General features: G+C 42.2%; 2 protein-coding genes across 6 annotated transcripts in view; one reads left to right on the top strand and one right to left on the bottom strand.

Annotated features, from left to right (window-relative positions):
• Positions 1–16,578, bottom strand: part of LOC133545299 (gastrula zinc finger protein XlCGF57.1-like) — a 229,705-nt gene that overhangs the window by 67,196 nt on the left and 145,931 nt on the right. The gene's annotated exons all lie outside the window — the stretch shown is intronic.
• Positions 1–16,578, top strand: part of LOC133545301 (oocyte zinc finger protein XlCOF6-like) — a 126,717-nt gene that overhangs the window by 86,368 nt on the left and 23,771 nt on the right. For 2 of the 3 annotated variants that reach the window (XM_061890742.1, XM_061890741.1), the window contains exons 1-2: positions 14,841–15,021; positions 16,424–16,578. The exon at positions 16,424–16,578 is cut by the window's right edge and continues 68 nt beyond it. The exons of the other annotated variant lie outside the window; for it this stretch is intronic. In XM_061890742.1, the coding sequence (XP_061746726.1) occupies positions 14,866–15,021; positions 16,424–16,578 (311 nt within the window). In that variant the 5' untranslated portion in view covers positions 14,841–14,865. Of the gene's footprint in view, positions 1–14,840; positions 15,022–16,423 lie in introns of those variants that run through there. 3 annotated transcript variants of the gene reach the window in all.

Below are 16,578 nucleotides of genomic sequence, written 5' to 3'. Positions count from 1 at the left end.
GAAATTATGTGTTCTTCTCAATATTCTAAATGCTCTATTCCGTTCTTGTATTGCATCTGTGCACTCTTGTGTCCACCACGGCACTATCTTCCTTCTTCTCCCTATACTATTCCTTGGTATGCTCTGTTCGGCTGCTTCTATTATGCACTTTGTAATATCTGTATTTAATTGTTCAATATCTTGATTTATATCTACTTCCTTTAAAGTTATGTCGGTAATTTCCCTAAATTTCTCCCAGTCACCATGATTATACTTCCATCTTCCTTCTATCCTAGTGCTTTCTGTCCTATGATTTATGTTTATGTGAATGACGATTGGATAGTGATCACTTCCCATTGTGCTGTATTTATTTACTTCCCACTCCACCTTTCCTGCTAACCCTTGTGACACTAGTGTTAAATCTATTGCTGTTTCTTTACCCGTGACGACATCTAACCTTGTTCCCGACCCATCATTCACACACACCAGTTCTTTTTCCTCCAAAAGTGCTTCCAATGTATCCCCATTCCAGTCATCCCTTTCACCCCACATTGTGCTATGTGCATTAAAGTCACCACACCAAATAATATTGCCACTCCAGTGCTCCATTATTGTTTCTAGTTGGTGAATTTCTAATTTCTTGCATGGATTATAGAAGTTTAGTACTTTGTATCTTTCTTTATTATTCCATACTTCTACTCCTACTATCTCTAGTTCTTGTTTTACTTTTAATATTGAATAATGCATATCTTCCTTAATAAATATGGCACATCCTCCTCCTTGCCCATCATTCCTATCTTTACGTATCGTTATATATCCTTTTATTATAAAGTTTAATTTTGGCTTCAGCCATGTTTCTTGAATACATATTATATGTGGTTTATTTTTCATATTATTAATATATCCCTTTAATTCCTGTCCGTTTGCTATCAGACTTCTGGCATTCCACTGAACAATTAACATGGCGTTGGATTGTGGTAACATGACTCGGTCTCGTCTACTCTCTGTAGCTCACCTTGCACCTGTTCCCAGGATAATTCTTTTAAATTTAAAAACTTTGCTGCTGCTTTGACAATTATTTTGATTTTCTCAGTCTTGTTTCTAGCCTGTTCTGTACAATTTATTACATAAGCCAGGAATACAACTAGTTTATCCATGGAAATTCCTGTATTTGCTGCCTCTTGTTTTTTATTTCTTGAACTATTTTCACTTCTGTCCTGTTCTGCACTTTCTTGATTTCTTATTTTAACTGCCTCTGCATAAGTAATATTTCGTTCAACTCTGATTTGCTGTACTTCTGTTGCCTGTTTTCTTATGATGCAGCCCCCATACGCTGCTGTGTGATTCCCGCCACAATTACAACACTTGACCTGTTCATTTTCTCCACATTGTCCATATTCATGCTCCCCTCCACACCTTCCACATCTCATTTTAGCATGACACACACTAGCTATGTGCCCATAGCGTTGGCACTTGAAACAACGTACTGGGGGTGGCACGTAAGCTCTAACATAGAAGCTTAGATACCCAATCATGATTCTCTCTGGGAGGACCTCCTCTGCAAATTGCACTAGCACGGATTCGCTCTCAGTCTTTTCACCGTTCCTAAATGCCATCAATCTTTTCATCGTAGTGACAGTTCCTCCTTTTATTTCTCTTTTCAGATCATCTAAATTTTCTCCTCTTGGGATTCCTGTCACGACTCCTCTTGCCCCCTTCCGTTCTCCCACTTCGATTTTTTCCTTTATTATTTTGTTGCACAGTTTTTGCAATCGCATTGCTTTGTTCTTTTGCTCTCCATTTTTGCATTTAATCAACAGCCGTCCGTCCCTGAGCACCTTCGCTATCTCCACCTCTCCAATGTCCTTCTTTAATCCCTTAACCAGAGTCATCAAACTAATGTCATTCATATCTTGGTTTGATTTAAATGTATAAATTATCTTATATTCATCCATCATAACCCTTTTCCTCTTATCAACCTCTTCATCGTCTTCATGCACTCTTTTAGTACTCGCCTTTCCTTCACTCCCTCCTCTCCCCTTCTTTCCTCTCTCCCCTCTAGTCCTATCCATTTCCATACTATCCTCATACATCCCGTCACTATCCCCTTCCATCTCGATCCAGTCACAAAACAGCTTATGCTCAACCGCCAAAACAGATTTAGATACTCTCGCCGCCGCCAAATTCACTCCAAATGTTTGGTAGTTCCGCCTGGTCTCCTTCCGCCCTCACCGCGAGCCATCCTTCCTTTTGCCACACTTACTTACCATGGTTCTTTTGTGTCATCTGTATTTCAATAACAATGTCATCATAAACCATTACATACAAAAAAACGTTATTAAAAATACGGTGTTCATTATGAAACGGCACAGATCTGTACACAAACCTGAAAGATGTGTCCAGCAGCCTTAAATGAAAAATAAATCGATTTTTCAAAATTATTTTGTAATGATTTATGTACTTCAGAATTCTGAAAATATATATTTTTTGTTAGGTTACAGTAAATGTTTAGTTTAAAAAAATATCAACATTTAAAAAATAAATGATGCGATGGGAGTTAGTGGCGCCTCCGTGCGTCATTCATTACAATGACAGAAGCGTAAAAGTGGTTGAAATTGTGGTGATACACCTTGTTCATTTTCATATTCTTGTTCCCTTTTAATCCGAGGTAAGATGTTAATTTTTTTTATACATACATTACTAAAACATAAACGCATTTTATTAAGATGGTGCCGCTGTAGTGGCTGCTGGTGGCAGGAGCTCTGTGCTCTTGTTTCATCCTTTCGTGTTCCTGCTGTTTTCCTCTTGTTTTCATGTGGGGTTTTTTTGCCTTTTGGTTGGGGACCTTTGGGACTGTGTGACAAGAGGCGGTACTTTCATGACTTCTGCGGTGCTTTTTTGTGAACTTCTAGATCTGCCTACCGGGAGCCTTTTGGCCATGGAGACCAGCTGCTGGGTTTCCCAGAGTTCATTTGCAGAGACTGGAGGAGATGCGGATGAAGAGACAGGGCTGTGGAGCTGGCGCTGAGCGCCGGGACGGACAAGCTTCACAGTGTCTTGGCTGAATGAGCAGGTATCGGACACCTCTGTCTCCTTGCATACATCCTCGCTCATCCATGTGGACTGGACACTGGCCGAGAGTTGGTGGGCAGCTCTCTTGGTTGCTTAGTTGGGTCTGCACATTTCTCTGGCCATGCTCCTCCCACCCCAGCAGGTGATGGGGTGGAACACCGCAGAGCTGAAATTATGTTTTTATTTGGTTGCTTGTCTATGAATGGTGCAATTATGTGTGCACAATATATATTATTGGTTAGTTATTTGTTGTTGTTTTTGTTGTTTTACTTTTACTTCTGTAGCAGTATGTAGAAATAGCATTGCTGGAGTGGCAGCTGGTTGCATCAGCTCTGCTCTTTTAATGTCCTTTGTGTTCTTTGATGTTTCCCTCTCACACACATGTTTATGTGTGCTATGGCTATGAGGTTTTATTCTTCTTCCCTAGGTCTCAGTTTGGACCACCTGTCCAGGGGCCCAGGCTTAGACTGAATATTTTTTCTCATTTTATTCAACCCCTTCCCCAGCGTTTACCTGTTTCTGACCTTTTTTGTGAGGGGCGCCGGAAGTTGGCAGACCCGTCAGCGATCCTGTTCTGTCTCCCTCTAATGTTTGTCTGCTCTTGAATGGGATTGTGATAAAAATCTTAATTTGCCCTCGTGGATTAATAAAGTACTTCTAATTCAGATCCTGATGACAGAACATCATGGGCAAGCATGATGCCCCTGCAGGAGAATTTCAGAACCTATTTTTGGCCAGCAGAAGATACTTCAATCCTGCAAACTTAGAATTAAAGTCTGATTTTCAATGACTGAGCAATTTAGAGTCTTTTCACAACATGGTACAACACATAAAATTAAAGGCCTACTGAAATGAGATTTTCTTATTCAAACAGGGCTAGTAGGTCCATTCTAAGTGTCATATTTGATCATTTCGCGATATTGCTATATTTTTGCTGAAAGGATTTAGTAGAGAACATCGACGATAAAGTTCGCATATTTTGGTGCTGATAAAAAAGCCTTGCCTGTACCGGAAGTAGCAGACCATATGCGCGTTATGTCACGGGTTGTGGAGCTCCTCACATCCGCACATTGTTTATAATCATGGCCACTAGCAGCGAGAGCGATTCGGACCGAGAAAGCAACAATTTTTCCATTAATTGGAGCGAGGATGAAAGATTTGTTGATGAGGAAAGTGAGAGTGAAGGACTAGAGGCCAGTGGGAGCGATTCAGAAAGGGAAGATGCTGTGAGAAGCGCCGTGGCAGCCGTGGAGGTGGCAGGACCACTCGGCCACCCCCAACAAGGGATTGAGTCATACTGCTTTGAACCCGACGCTGACGGTGACGGTCAGGAGGACGTTGATGATACTGATGCTGGAGTAGCACACGACATAGATTGCCTTCAGAATAAAGAATGGTAAAATGTTATTTATTTATAGACTAGTTTTAGCTTGTGGCCTAGTCTTGCACTGTTATTGTTAGTGTTACAACTTACAAAGTGACATAGGAGACATGCACGAAGCGACATGCACATACGAGCACGTGATAAAAGGTTGAAAGCCGCAGCTTACTTGCGGTACCGTGCCTCCAACTCAAGTCCCCCTGATAATTGTCTCTTTTAGTCCCACTTCTCCACAGGCCAATGGTAAATCCACAAAAAAATGATAAAAAATGAGAATATGATCAAGTAGTGGCCCCGCAGGAAAACCATCCGGGTGCGGCCCCCGCTGCTGCTCACTGCTCCCCTCACCTCCCTGGGGGTGAATAAGGGGATTGGTCAAATGCAGAGGACACATTTCACGTGTGTGTGTGACAATCATTGGTACTTGAACTTTTTTGAACAGGTGGTCCAGGTGGCGTCTGACGTCAGTTTCCGTCCCCTCCGATAGCACAACATGCCTTTTATATTGAAGATACTGCTTCAAGAAATGTTGTTGTATAGAAAAAAGTGCTTATTTGTTGTACTTGTGGAAACACTTAGAATGTTTTTTAAACTGATAATACTTCAATCAATCAATCAATCAATCGTTTATTTATATAGCCCTAAATCACAAATGTCTCAAAGGACTGTACAAACCACTACGACTACGACATCCTCGGAAAGCCCACATAAGGGCAAGGAAAACTCACACCCTGTGGGCAAGGAGAATTCACACCCAGTAGGACGCCAGTGACAATGATGACTATGAGAAACCTTGGAGAGGACCTCAGGGTCTGTGTCAAAGAGGAAAAGGAAACGCCAGAGGGTCCGTGGCACCTGGTCTTCTTTTTTGATGGATCCTCCTTCACCATCCTGACGCTACGCTAAGTTTTTCAGGCAGAAGTTGTTCTTCACAGACGTCTGCAGGACACAAAAATGACAAACATGCTTGAGAAATGTCCAGATTCAGTCAGTAAGTTCACATGAACTTAAAGGCCTACTGAAACCCACTACAACCGACCACGCAGTCTGATAGTTTATAAATCAATGATGAAATATTAACATTGCAACACATGCCAACTCGGCCTTTTTAGTTTACTAAATTACAATTTTAAATTTCCTGCCAAGTGTCGTGTTTAAAATGTCGCGGTATGATGACGCGTGCGTTTGACGTCGCCGGTTGTAGCGGACATTATTTTCCAGCCCGATCCAAGCTATAAGTAGTCTGCTTTAATCGCATAATTACACAGTATTCTGGACATCTGTGTTGCTTAATCTTTTACAATTTGTTCAATTAATAATGGAGAAGTCAAAGTAGAAAGATGGAGGTGGGAAGCTTTTAGCCTTTAGCCACAAAAACACAGCCGGTGTTTCCTTGTTTAAAATTCCCCAAGATGATGCTTTACTATGGATCAGAGCGGCCAAGCGAACATGGATCCCGACTACATGTCAACCGGCAGTTTTCGGTGAGAAAATTGTGGTAATAAGTCGCCTCTTACCAGAAACATCAGCGGAGCGTCCTGCTGCAGCTGCCGTGACTTCCCTCAGAGACTCTGGCGTCAACACACCCGTGGCCACACCCCTCCGAGTTTCAGGTAATATTTAATCTCACTAAAACACTAGCAACACAATAGCAGAAAAGGGATTTTCCAGAATTATCCTAGTATATGTGTCTAAAAACATCAGAATCGCTCCCACTGCAATCGCCTTTTTTTTTTTAGTCCTCCACTCTAAATTTCTTCATCCACAAATATTTCATCCTCGCTCAAATTAATGGGGAGATTGTCGCTTTCTCGGTCCGAATAGCTGTAGCTGCTAGTGGCTATAATTGTAAACAATGTGAGGATGTGAGGAGCCCTACAACCCGTGACGTCACGCGCACATCGTCTGCTACTTCCGGTAAAGGCAAGGCTTTTTTATTAGCGACCAAAAGGTGCGAACTTTATCATAGATGTTTTCTACTAAATCCTTTCAGCAAAGATATGGCAATATCGCGAAATGATCAATTATGACACATAGAATGGACCTGCTAGCCCCGTTTAAATAAGAAAATCTCATTTCAGTTGGCCTTTAAAAAAACAAGTTATTATATGAATTGGCCTGAAAACAAACACACTGCTCTTTACAACATTATTCACAGGAAAAGAAGACCACTTTTTACGAGGGGTGGGCAATATGGCCTAAAATCTAAATTGCCATAATTGTGCTGCTGCCTGAGGGCTACTGGGATAGGCTCCAGCGCCCCCTGTGATTTTAATGTCAGTTACTGATGTATACACTTGGAGAAAAGATTAGGTTGTTTACAATGTAAATCTGTATTCTGTGTTGTTGTCGCTGATATGACGCCATCTTGTGGTCAAGTTGACTCACTGCGAGTACTGTGGATTGAAAGTGTATTTCCTGTTAATTCGTGCTTTGAACCCGAAGTTAGGTTTCGTCAATGATCTCACCAAGCAACGTTTGTAAGTGTAACCGGGGATTTCCTTTAGATGTGGAACGGCGGCGCCACGGTGACGGACTCGTTCCGTTTTTGTTTTAAAGTCAATGTGTCAATTTCCACCACCTGTCTTCTATATTTAGCGGTCGCCACAACAAGGCGTTTCAATTGAGCTAAAATCTGCCCGTGTAGCACAGGAAGTCATGCATAAACACTAAATAAATTATCTAGTTTACCTTCAAAGTAAAATATTCTGTTTAAGGTGGATGGTATTTTATACTTGGAAAAGTCCTAATGGACATGAAGGCAACTTGTAAAAAGGTTTTCAGACATAATTTCACAAGACGTGATTTTAAAAGGCCTACAATTAAAGAATCATATAACAGGCATATGCTGGGTAGCGAGATGGGGGCCTGCACTTCAGCGTTGTACAAACCCGGTTTCCATATGAGTGTGGAAATTGTGTTAGATGTAAATATAAACGGAATACAATGATTTGCAAATCATTTTCCACCCAAATTCAGTTGAATATGCTACAAAGACAACATATTTGATGTTTAAACTGATAAACATTTTTTTTTTTGCAAATAATCATTAACTTTAGAATGTGATGCCAGCAACACGTGACAAAGAAGTTGGGAAAGGTGGCAGTAAATACTGATAAAGTTGAGGAATGCTCATCAAACACTTATTTGAAACATCCCACAGGTGTGCAGGCTAATTGGGAACAGGTGGGTGCCATGATTGGGTATAAAAACAGCTTCCGAAAAAATGCTCAGTCTTTCACATGAAAGGATGGGGCGAGGTACACCTCTTTGTCTACAACTGCGTGAGCAAATAGTCAAACAGTTTAAGAACAACGTTTCTCAAAGTGCAATTGCAAGAAATTTAGGGATTTCAACATCTACGGTCCCTAATATCATCAAAAGGTTCAGATAATCTGGAGAAATCACTCCACGTCAGCGGCATGGCCGGAAACCAACATTGAATGATCGTGACCTTTGATCCCTCTGACGGCACTGTATCAAAAACCAACATCAATCTCTAAAGGATATCACCACATGGGCTCAGGAACACTTCAGAAAACCACTGTCACTAAATACAGTTTGCCGCTACATCTGTAAGTGCAAGTTAAAGCTCTACTATGCAAAGCGAAAGCCATTTATCAACAACATCCAGAAACGCCGCCGGCTTCTCTGGGCCCGAGATCATCTAAGATGGACTGATGCAAAGTGAAAAAGGGTTCTGTGGTCTGACGAGTCCACATTTCAAATTGTTTTTGGAAATATTCGACATTGTGTCATCCGGACCAAAGGGGAAGCGAACCATCCAGACTGTTATCGATGCAAAGTTCAAAAGCCAGCATCTGTGATGGTATGGGGGTGCATTAGTGCCCAAGGCATGGGTAACTTACACATCTGTGAAGGCACCATTAATGCTGAAAGGTACATACAGGTTTTAGAACAACATATGCTGCCATCTAAGCGCTGTCTTTTTTATGGACGCCCCTGGTTATTTCAGCAAGACAATGCCAAGCCACATCCAGCACGTGTTACAACAGCGTGGCTTTGTAAAAAAAGAGTGCGGGTACTTTTCTGGCCCGCCTTCAGTCCAGACCTGTCTCCCATCGAAAATTTTTGGCGCATTATGAAGCGTAAAATACGACAGCGGAGACCCCGGACTGTTGAACGACTGAAGCTCTGCATAAAACAAGAATGGGAAAGAATTCCCCTTTCAAAGCTTCAACAATTAGTTTCCTCAGTTCCCAAACTTTATTGAGTGTTGTTAAAAGAAAAGGTGATGTAACAGTGGTGAACATGCCCTTTCCTAACTACTTTTGCACATGTTGCAGCCATGAAATTCTAAGTTAATTATTAATTGCAAAAAAAAATAAAGATTATGAGTTTGAACATCAAATATCTTGTCTTTGTAGTGCATTCAATTGAATATGGGTTGAAAAGGATTTGCAAATCATTGTATTCTGTTTATATTTACATCTAATACAATTTCCCTACTCATATGGAAACGGGGTTTGTAATAGAACCATTTTAAAACAGACCTATTGCCTCCTTGCTTGGCACTCAGCATCAATGATTCCCGAGCACGGCCTCCGCTGCCCTCACCTCCCAGTAGGTGATGTTGGGGATGGGTCAAATGCAGAGGATAATTTCACCACACCTAGTGTGTGACTACCGCTGGGACCTTAACTTTTACTTACATAGGGACTGTGAATGATTCCAAAAAGTGCAGTTCCCCTTGAAATTAGAAAATACAACAAGAAGATATAATGTGAAGTGAAGGGAATTATATTTATATAGCGCTTTTCTCTACTGACTCAAAGCGCTTTACATAGTGAAACCCAATACCTAAGTTACATTTAAACCAATGTGGGGGGCACTGGGAGCAGCTGGGTAAAGTGTCTTGCCCAAGGACACAAAAGCAGTGACTTGGATGGCAGAAGCTGGGATAGAACCTGGAACCCTCAAGTTGCTGGCACGGCCACTCTACCAACCAAACTATACCGCCTCAAGTAACAAGAACATAATAATAAAATGCCTCAAAGTAAATGCGATGAATTCATCTTAAAACTGTCCTTTTTGGCTTTCCCTTTTAAAGGGCAAAGTCCTCGCAGGGTCTTTTGTCCTAATGGCTATCTGGTTCAAGTGAGGAGACTATAATTTAGGAAAACATTTTATTTACAAAGGGACTAGGATAAGTCACTCATTTTTACAGGTAGTTAAAGTTGGGATGTAATTAAGATAATGAAGGATGAAGTGATTAGGAAATGTTTAATATAGATTAGAATAGACCATGCAACTAATCATATGTCCTGAGTTCCAGTTGAAACTGGGTGAAGGTTCATGCCCACGCACATACACTCTTATCGCCCACATTCTTGCCACTGTTTATGTGGCTTCTTGGCCGAGGTCTGAAGGACAACACCAGATATGAAGTCGGAGTCCAGGGAGAAAAAAGCACCAGTCAATATCTCACAGAAGGAACATTCCTGGTGTTACCTGATGGCACGACCACCAAGCTGCAACACCACCACAAAGGCTCCTTCGTGCTCATACCACAGCTGGAAGTACCAGCAATGGCTGACATCTACTGGGTACGCCTCCTCCCGGGAAGGAGTGAAGGACAAGGACTGCTCCAACTGTTCTATCAGTGTAAGCCCTGGCTGACTGAGCTGCGTCCGTATGTACCGCCACCCGACCTGATCACCAGTCAGACGACTCAGACAAGGAGGCCTTTGACTCCTATATAAGTTGGAACTCAGGGTGTGGCTGATCACGTTGACCTTTCATTGCAACAACTAGCATGGTATAAGATGGACACCATTGCTGTCCCACATTGTTCCCTTGCTCTCTGTCCCGCCTACCAAGCCAAAGACTTAGGTTCAATGACGAAACAGGGCATAGCGGCCGCTGCCCGGACCAACACGCAAATCCCACATTTTCAACACCCCCCATCTACATGCTGCCGCTGGGTGACGTCATACGCAAATACGGTATTAGCTTTCACTGTTATACTGATGACACCCAACTCTACATGCCCCTAAAGCTGACCAACACGCCGGACTGTAGTCAGTTGGAAGCGTGTCTTAATGAAATTAAACAATGGATGTCAGCTAATTTTTTCCAACTTAACGCCCAAAAAACGGAAATGCTGATTATCGGTCCTGCTAGACACCGACCTCTATTTAATAATACAACTTTAACATTTGACAACCAAACAATTAAACAAGGCGACTCGGTAAAAAATCTGGGTATTATCTTCGACCCAACTCTCTCCTTTGAGTCACACATTAAAAGCGTTACTAAGACGGCCTTCTTTCATCTCCGTAATATCGCTAAAATTCGTTCCATTTTGTCCACTAAAGACGCCGAGATCATTATCCATGCGTTTGTTACGTCTCGTCTCGATTACTGTAACGTATTATTTTCGGGTCTCCCCATGTCTAGCATTAAAAGATTACAGTTGGTACAAAATGCGGCTGCTAGACTTTTGACAAGAACAAGAAAGTTTGATCATATTACACCTATACTGGCTCACCTGCACTGGCTCCCTGTGCACTTAAGATGTGACTTTAAGGTTTTACTACTTACGTATAAAATACTACACGGTCTAGCTCCATCCTATCTTGCCGATTGTATTGTACCATATGTCACGGCAAGAAATCTGCGTTCAAAAGACTCCGGCTTATTAGTGATTCCTAGAGCCCCAAAAAAGTCTGCGGGCTATAGAGCGTTTTCCGTTCGGACTCCAGTACTCTGGAATGCCCTCCCGGTAACAGTTCGAGATGCTACTTCAGTAGAAGCATTTAAGTCTCACCTTAAAACTCATCTGTATACTCTATCCTTTAAATAGATCTCCTTTTTAGACCAGTTGATCTGCCGCTTCTTTTCTTTTTCTCCTATGTCCCCTCCTCCCTTGTGGAGGGTGTCCGGTCCGATGACCATGGATGAAGTACTGGCTGTCCAGAGCCGAGACCCAGAATGGACCGCTCGTCGGGACCCAGGATGGACCGCTCGCCTGTATCGGTTGGGGATATCGCTACGCTGCTGATCCGCCTCCGCTTGAGATGGTTTCCTGTGGATGGGACTCCCGCTGCTGTCTTAGATCCGCTTTGAACTGATCTCTTGCGGCTGTGTTGGAGCCACTATGGATTGACCTTTCACAGCATCATGTTAGACCCGCTCGACATCCATTGCTTTCGGTCCCCTAGAGGGGGGGGGGTCGGGGTTGCCCACTTCTGAGGTCCTCTCCAAGGTTTCTCATAGTCAGCATTGTCACTGGCATCCCACTGGATGTGGATTCTCCCTGCTCACTGGGTGTGAGTTTTCCTTGCCCTTTTGTGGGTTCTTCTGAGGATGTCGTAGTCGTAATGGTTCGTACAGTCCTTTGAGACATTTGTGATTTAGGGCTATATAAATAAACATTGATTGATTGATTGATTTTAAAAACATAGCTACGGGCTGCACTTTGGACACACCTGCTGTAGGCTACGAGGAGCTAGCAGCTACACAACAGCTAAGCTAAAACAGCACATTTAAGCATATCAAAGAATTATAGTTGCTTAATACGTACACAAAGTCTCCAAAACAGAAGTCTGATAGAAAGCATCCAGTAACAAACGTGTCCGCATCATTCAATTTTCTGTGCCATTAGCTTGACTTCATGAATTATCGTGGCCACTTGGTGTTGAGAAAGATCAAATTACCATTGCAAAAGCATTCATCTGAGGTTTAGTGTTTTTCTTGTATTTGTGTCAATATGTATAAGCATCCTCAGCCAACCCGGGAAGGTCTATTCAGGTGTACTGGAGAGGAGTTTATGCCGCATAGTCGAACCTCGGATTCAGGAGGAACAGTGTGGTTTTGGTCCTGGTCGTGGAACTGTGGACCAGCTCCATACTCTCGGCAGGGTCCTTGAGGGTGCATGGGAGTTTGCCCAACCAGTCTACATGTGCTTTGTAGACTTGGAGAAGGCATTCGACCGTGTCCCTCGGGAAGTCCTGTGGGGAGTGCTCAGAGAGTATGGGGTATCGAACTGTCTGATTGTGGCAGTCCGCTCCCTGTATGATCAGTGTCAGAACTTGGTCCGCAGTAAGTCGGACACTTTTCCAGTGAGGGTTGGGCTCCGCCAATGCGGTTCATAACTTCTATGGACAGAATTACTAGGCGCAGTCAAGGGGATCCGGTTTGGTGACTGCATGATTAAGTCTCTGCTTTTTGCAGATGATGTGGTCCTGATGGTTTCAACTGGCCAGGATCTTCAGCTCTCACTGGATCGGTTCGCAGCCGAGTGTGAAGCGACTGTGATGAGAATCAGCACCTCCAAGTCCGAGTCCAAGGTTCTCGTCCGGAAAAGGGTGGAGTTCCCTGCCCCAAGTGGAGGAGTTCAAGTACCTAGGAGTCTTGTTCACGAGTGAGGGAAGAGGGGATTGTGAGTTTGACAGGCGGATCGGTGGCGCCCTGAGCCGGAAGGCAAAGCTCTGATTTTACCGGTCGATCTACGTTCCCATCCTCACCTATGGTCATGAGCTTTGGGTTATGACCGAAAGGACAAGATCACGGGTACAAGTGGCCGAAATAAGGCTCTCCCTTAGAGATAGGGTGAGAAGGACGAAGCGGCTGGGGAGAGGAAAGTCTGGGCTTCTCTGTTTAGGCTGCTGCCCCCACGACCCGACCTCGGATAAGCAGAAGAAGATAGATGGATGGATAGATGTGTAACACAACTTGATGTTTCTTGAAAACAGCGTCCAGTAGTTGATGTTGTCGCTCCTTTTCCTCTTTTGTTGGACAAAATTCCTCCTTGTACTGTGCTATCTTTTTTTTTTCTAACATCACAAATATTTCTTCAACGGCAGCAGTTAGTCGCTGATTCACCAACACTCACATCATTTGTAAAGTAGACATGTTCACACAATAAAAACACTTCACACTTACATTGGATCTCTGCTTTGATGTGTCGATGTGCTGAACTCCTCAATATTTGCACCTGGCTCGCTGACAACAAGCTATCCATACACTTAAGTAAAACGGAATCCATCCTATTTGGGTCCCATATCAAACTTAAGAAGGTCAGTGACTTCACTATAAAAGTGGGTGACATTGTTATCACCAGGAAGGATGAGATCACCTACCTAGGTTCCATTCTAGAGGCTAATCTTTCCTGTGATAAAATGGCAACCAAGGTGATCAAAAAGGTCAACCAAAGAACGAGATTCCTCTACAGAATCTCCTCTCTGGTCAACAAAAGCACCTTGAGGATTCTAGCGGGAACTCTCATTCAACCCTTCTTCGATTACGCTTGCACCTCCTGGTACCCCAGCACCTCCAAAACCCTCAAATCTAGACTCCAAACATCCCAGAATAAGCTAATCCGGTTACTTTTAGACCTCCACCCCAAATCACACCTCAATCCAACCCACTTCTCCAAAGTGGGCTGGCTCAGGGTGGAGGACAGAGTTAAACAACTTGCACTGAGCCTAGTCTATAAAATCCGCTACACCTCCCTGATACCAAAGTACATGTCCAACTACTTCCTTAACGTAAATGACCGCCATAACCACAACACCAGGGGGAGCTCCACAAACCACGTTAAACCCAGATTTCGATCTAACAAAGGTCTTAACTCATTCTCTTTCTATGCCACATCAATGTGGAATGCACTCCCAACAGGTGTAAAAGCAAGTGCATCTCTATATTCCTTCAAAACCGCTCTAAAACAACACCTCCAGGCAACTTCAACACTTTACTAATACCCTCCTCCATTCACATCCCATCTCCCAGGATTATAAACAAGTCAAATGTACTTCTAATGTATATACTTGTTCTTATGCTATGTGAACTCACTATGTTCTCTGCTGGCTGTACATATCCTACTAAATAAGACCTACACTGTTTCAATGTCCACATTTCTCTGTTGATGCAATTGTTGATGACTGAAGTACTGATATCAACCAAAGCTCCTCATCCCACCCCCCGGATTGTAAATAATGTAAATAATTCAATGTACATACTATGATGATTAACTTGTGTGATGACTGTATTATGTTGATAGTATATATTTGTACCATGAATTGATTAACGTGGACCCCGACTTAAACAAGTTGAAAAACTTATTCGGGTGTTACCATTTAGTGGTCAATTGTACGGAATATGTACTGTACTGTGCAAACTACTAATAAAAGTATCAATCAATCAATCAATCAATCACTTCCGCCTCTCTTTGTTAGCAGCTAACCAGCAGTCTAAGCTAGCACGTCAAAGTGCACTCAGACTAATGTATCCGCATACAAACAATTAATAATCGACGTTTACTCTTTTAAAATACACACATGTGCACATGTACGTTGTAATTAAGACCAAGAAACCATAATAACAAAAACAACGTATTCTGCGTCAGACGCCATCTTGTTTTGTTCTTCCTCCTGTGTGACGTCATCGAGGTGTTCTCAACCGCGGAACAAATGTTGGCCGAGCATGTGTTTTACTGGGACAATAGTGAGTGGTGCACACTTCCTTCGCCCGGCCACAGAACAAGAGAAAAAGTCCCATTTAAGAGTTGCTGGTGTAACAATAGGAAGAATATATTCCACTCCTCTCTTCTACACGCGGCTTATGAGGTAATATAAATTATATATTTTTATCTTATTTATCTTATTTACCTGATATGTTGTTCGAAGCTAACGTGCCAGCGTTAGCAGGCCTTTGTAGCAGATGCGAGCGTTTTTTTTGAGGAGTGTATTTTATATGTTCTCTATGAGAATTATTGACTTATTTAATACTTTAACTGTTTTTTGTATATTACAGTCACGCTTAACATCATTAAATATTTGTTACTAGAAAGGAACGAACGTCTCGTAATTTAAGTCTGGAATAAGTCACATGTTATTATAATAATAATACATTTTATTTGCTATAGAGCTTCTCAGTGTACTCAAAGACGCTTTGCAGGATAAAAAAATATATATATAACTTTTTATGACAGTGTAATATAATCTATTACACATACATTGCAGTACTCTACTTTGTGTTGGTGCTATCTTTATTAGCAATAAATACAAATTATGTTGTTTGCACGCACTTCTATTACCTTGATAACATCCATCCATTTACTACCGCTTGTCCCTATTTGGGGTTGCGAAGGGGGGTGCTGGAGCTTATCTCAGCTGCATTCGGGCGGACATATCATGGAAATTAAATCAACTGATGTTTGTTATTACGAATACACTATTTGCACAATTGTTAGTGATGCTTATTCAGTCAGACTAGAATAAATATTTAATTAAATAAATGTTAAAATAGCTTTAATATACAGCACACAAAATGAATTTGCATCAAAATTTTGTTTATAGTCGAATCATGAGGTATCCAAATATTAAAAAAATATGTATATATTTATTTATTTTTATATATCGATATTCTGACGCCAGCACATTTCTTAAGGTGTGGGTGAGGTTCAACCAACATACTATCGCACGGCCACACTCGCTGTCACTTGTTACAAGTGCTTTGCTGCACTTCTGTTTGTTTTCTGTTGGGTTAAAAATGTTCCTTTTGTAGAAGGAAGAACAAGGATAAGATATTGCGTGTAAAAGTAAAGCCAATTGACCACAGCTCTGCAGTCCTGGTCACCGTTGACGTGAGGTGGGACTATTTTGGAGGTGCACGTTAAGGTTGGCTGGTAGGTTGGTAGTGGGAGGAGCGAGTTGGCGTCACTTGATGCTGCAGCACAATGAAACTTTTATACGTTCAGACTGACTTCATGCAGTCATGACTCTATTAAAATCCCAGCAGGAGGTTTTCTATAAGTTGTTACTTTTTATCAATAATTAATGTAAATGCAGAAAACAAGATCAATTACACAATTCATAATAATCAATAACTGATGATTATTCCATGTGTAGAAGAACATCACCACAAATTGGTGTCAGTCCACTTGGAAAATATTATATTTGATGGACTAAAAAAATTTGACACGTCTGATCTGAAGTTTGTTTGTTTTGTCTTGCGGACGTCCAACAGATGAACGCTCGTCAAGAAGAACGTCCCCTTCAGCGGCTGGAGGATCCACAGCCCCCCCACATTAAAGAGGAAGAGGAGGATCTCTGGGTTACTCAGGAGGAAGAGTTTCTTCCGGGGCAGGAGGAGGCGGTTCCTAACAAGTTTCCACTGACTGT

The sequence above is a fragment of the Nerophis ophidion genome, linkage group LG28 (assembly GCF_033978795.1).
Source record: "Nerophis ophidion isolate RoL-2023_Sa linkage group LG28, RoL_Noph_v1.0, whole genome shotgun sequence".
NCBI classification, from domain to species: Eukaryota; Metazoa; Chordata; class Actinopteri; order Syngnathiformes; family Syngnathidae; genus Nerophis; species Nerophis ophidion.
This window is presented reverse-complemented; position numbering and strand designations above follow the sequence as displayed.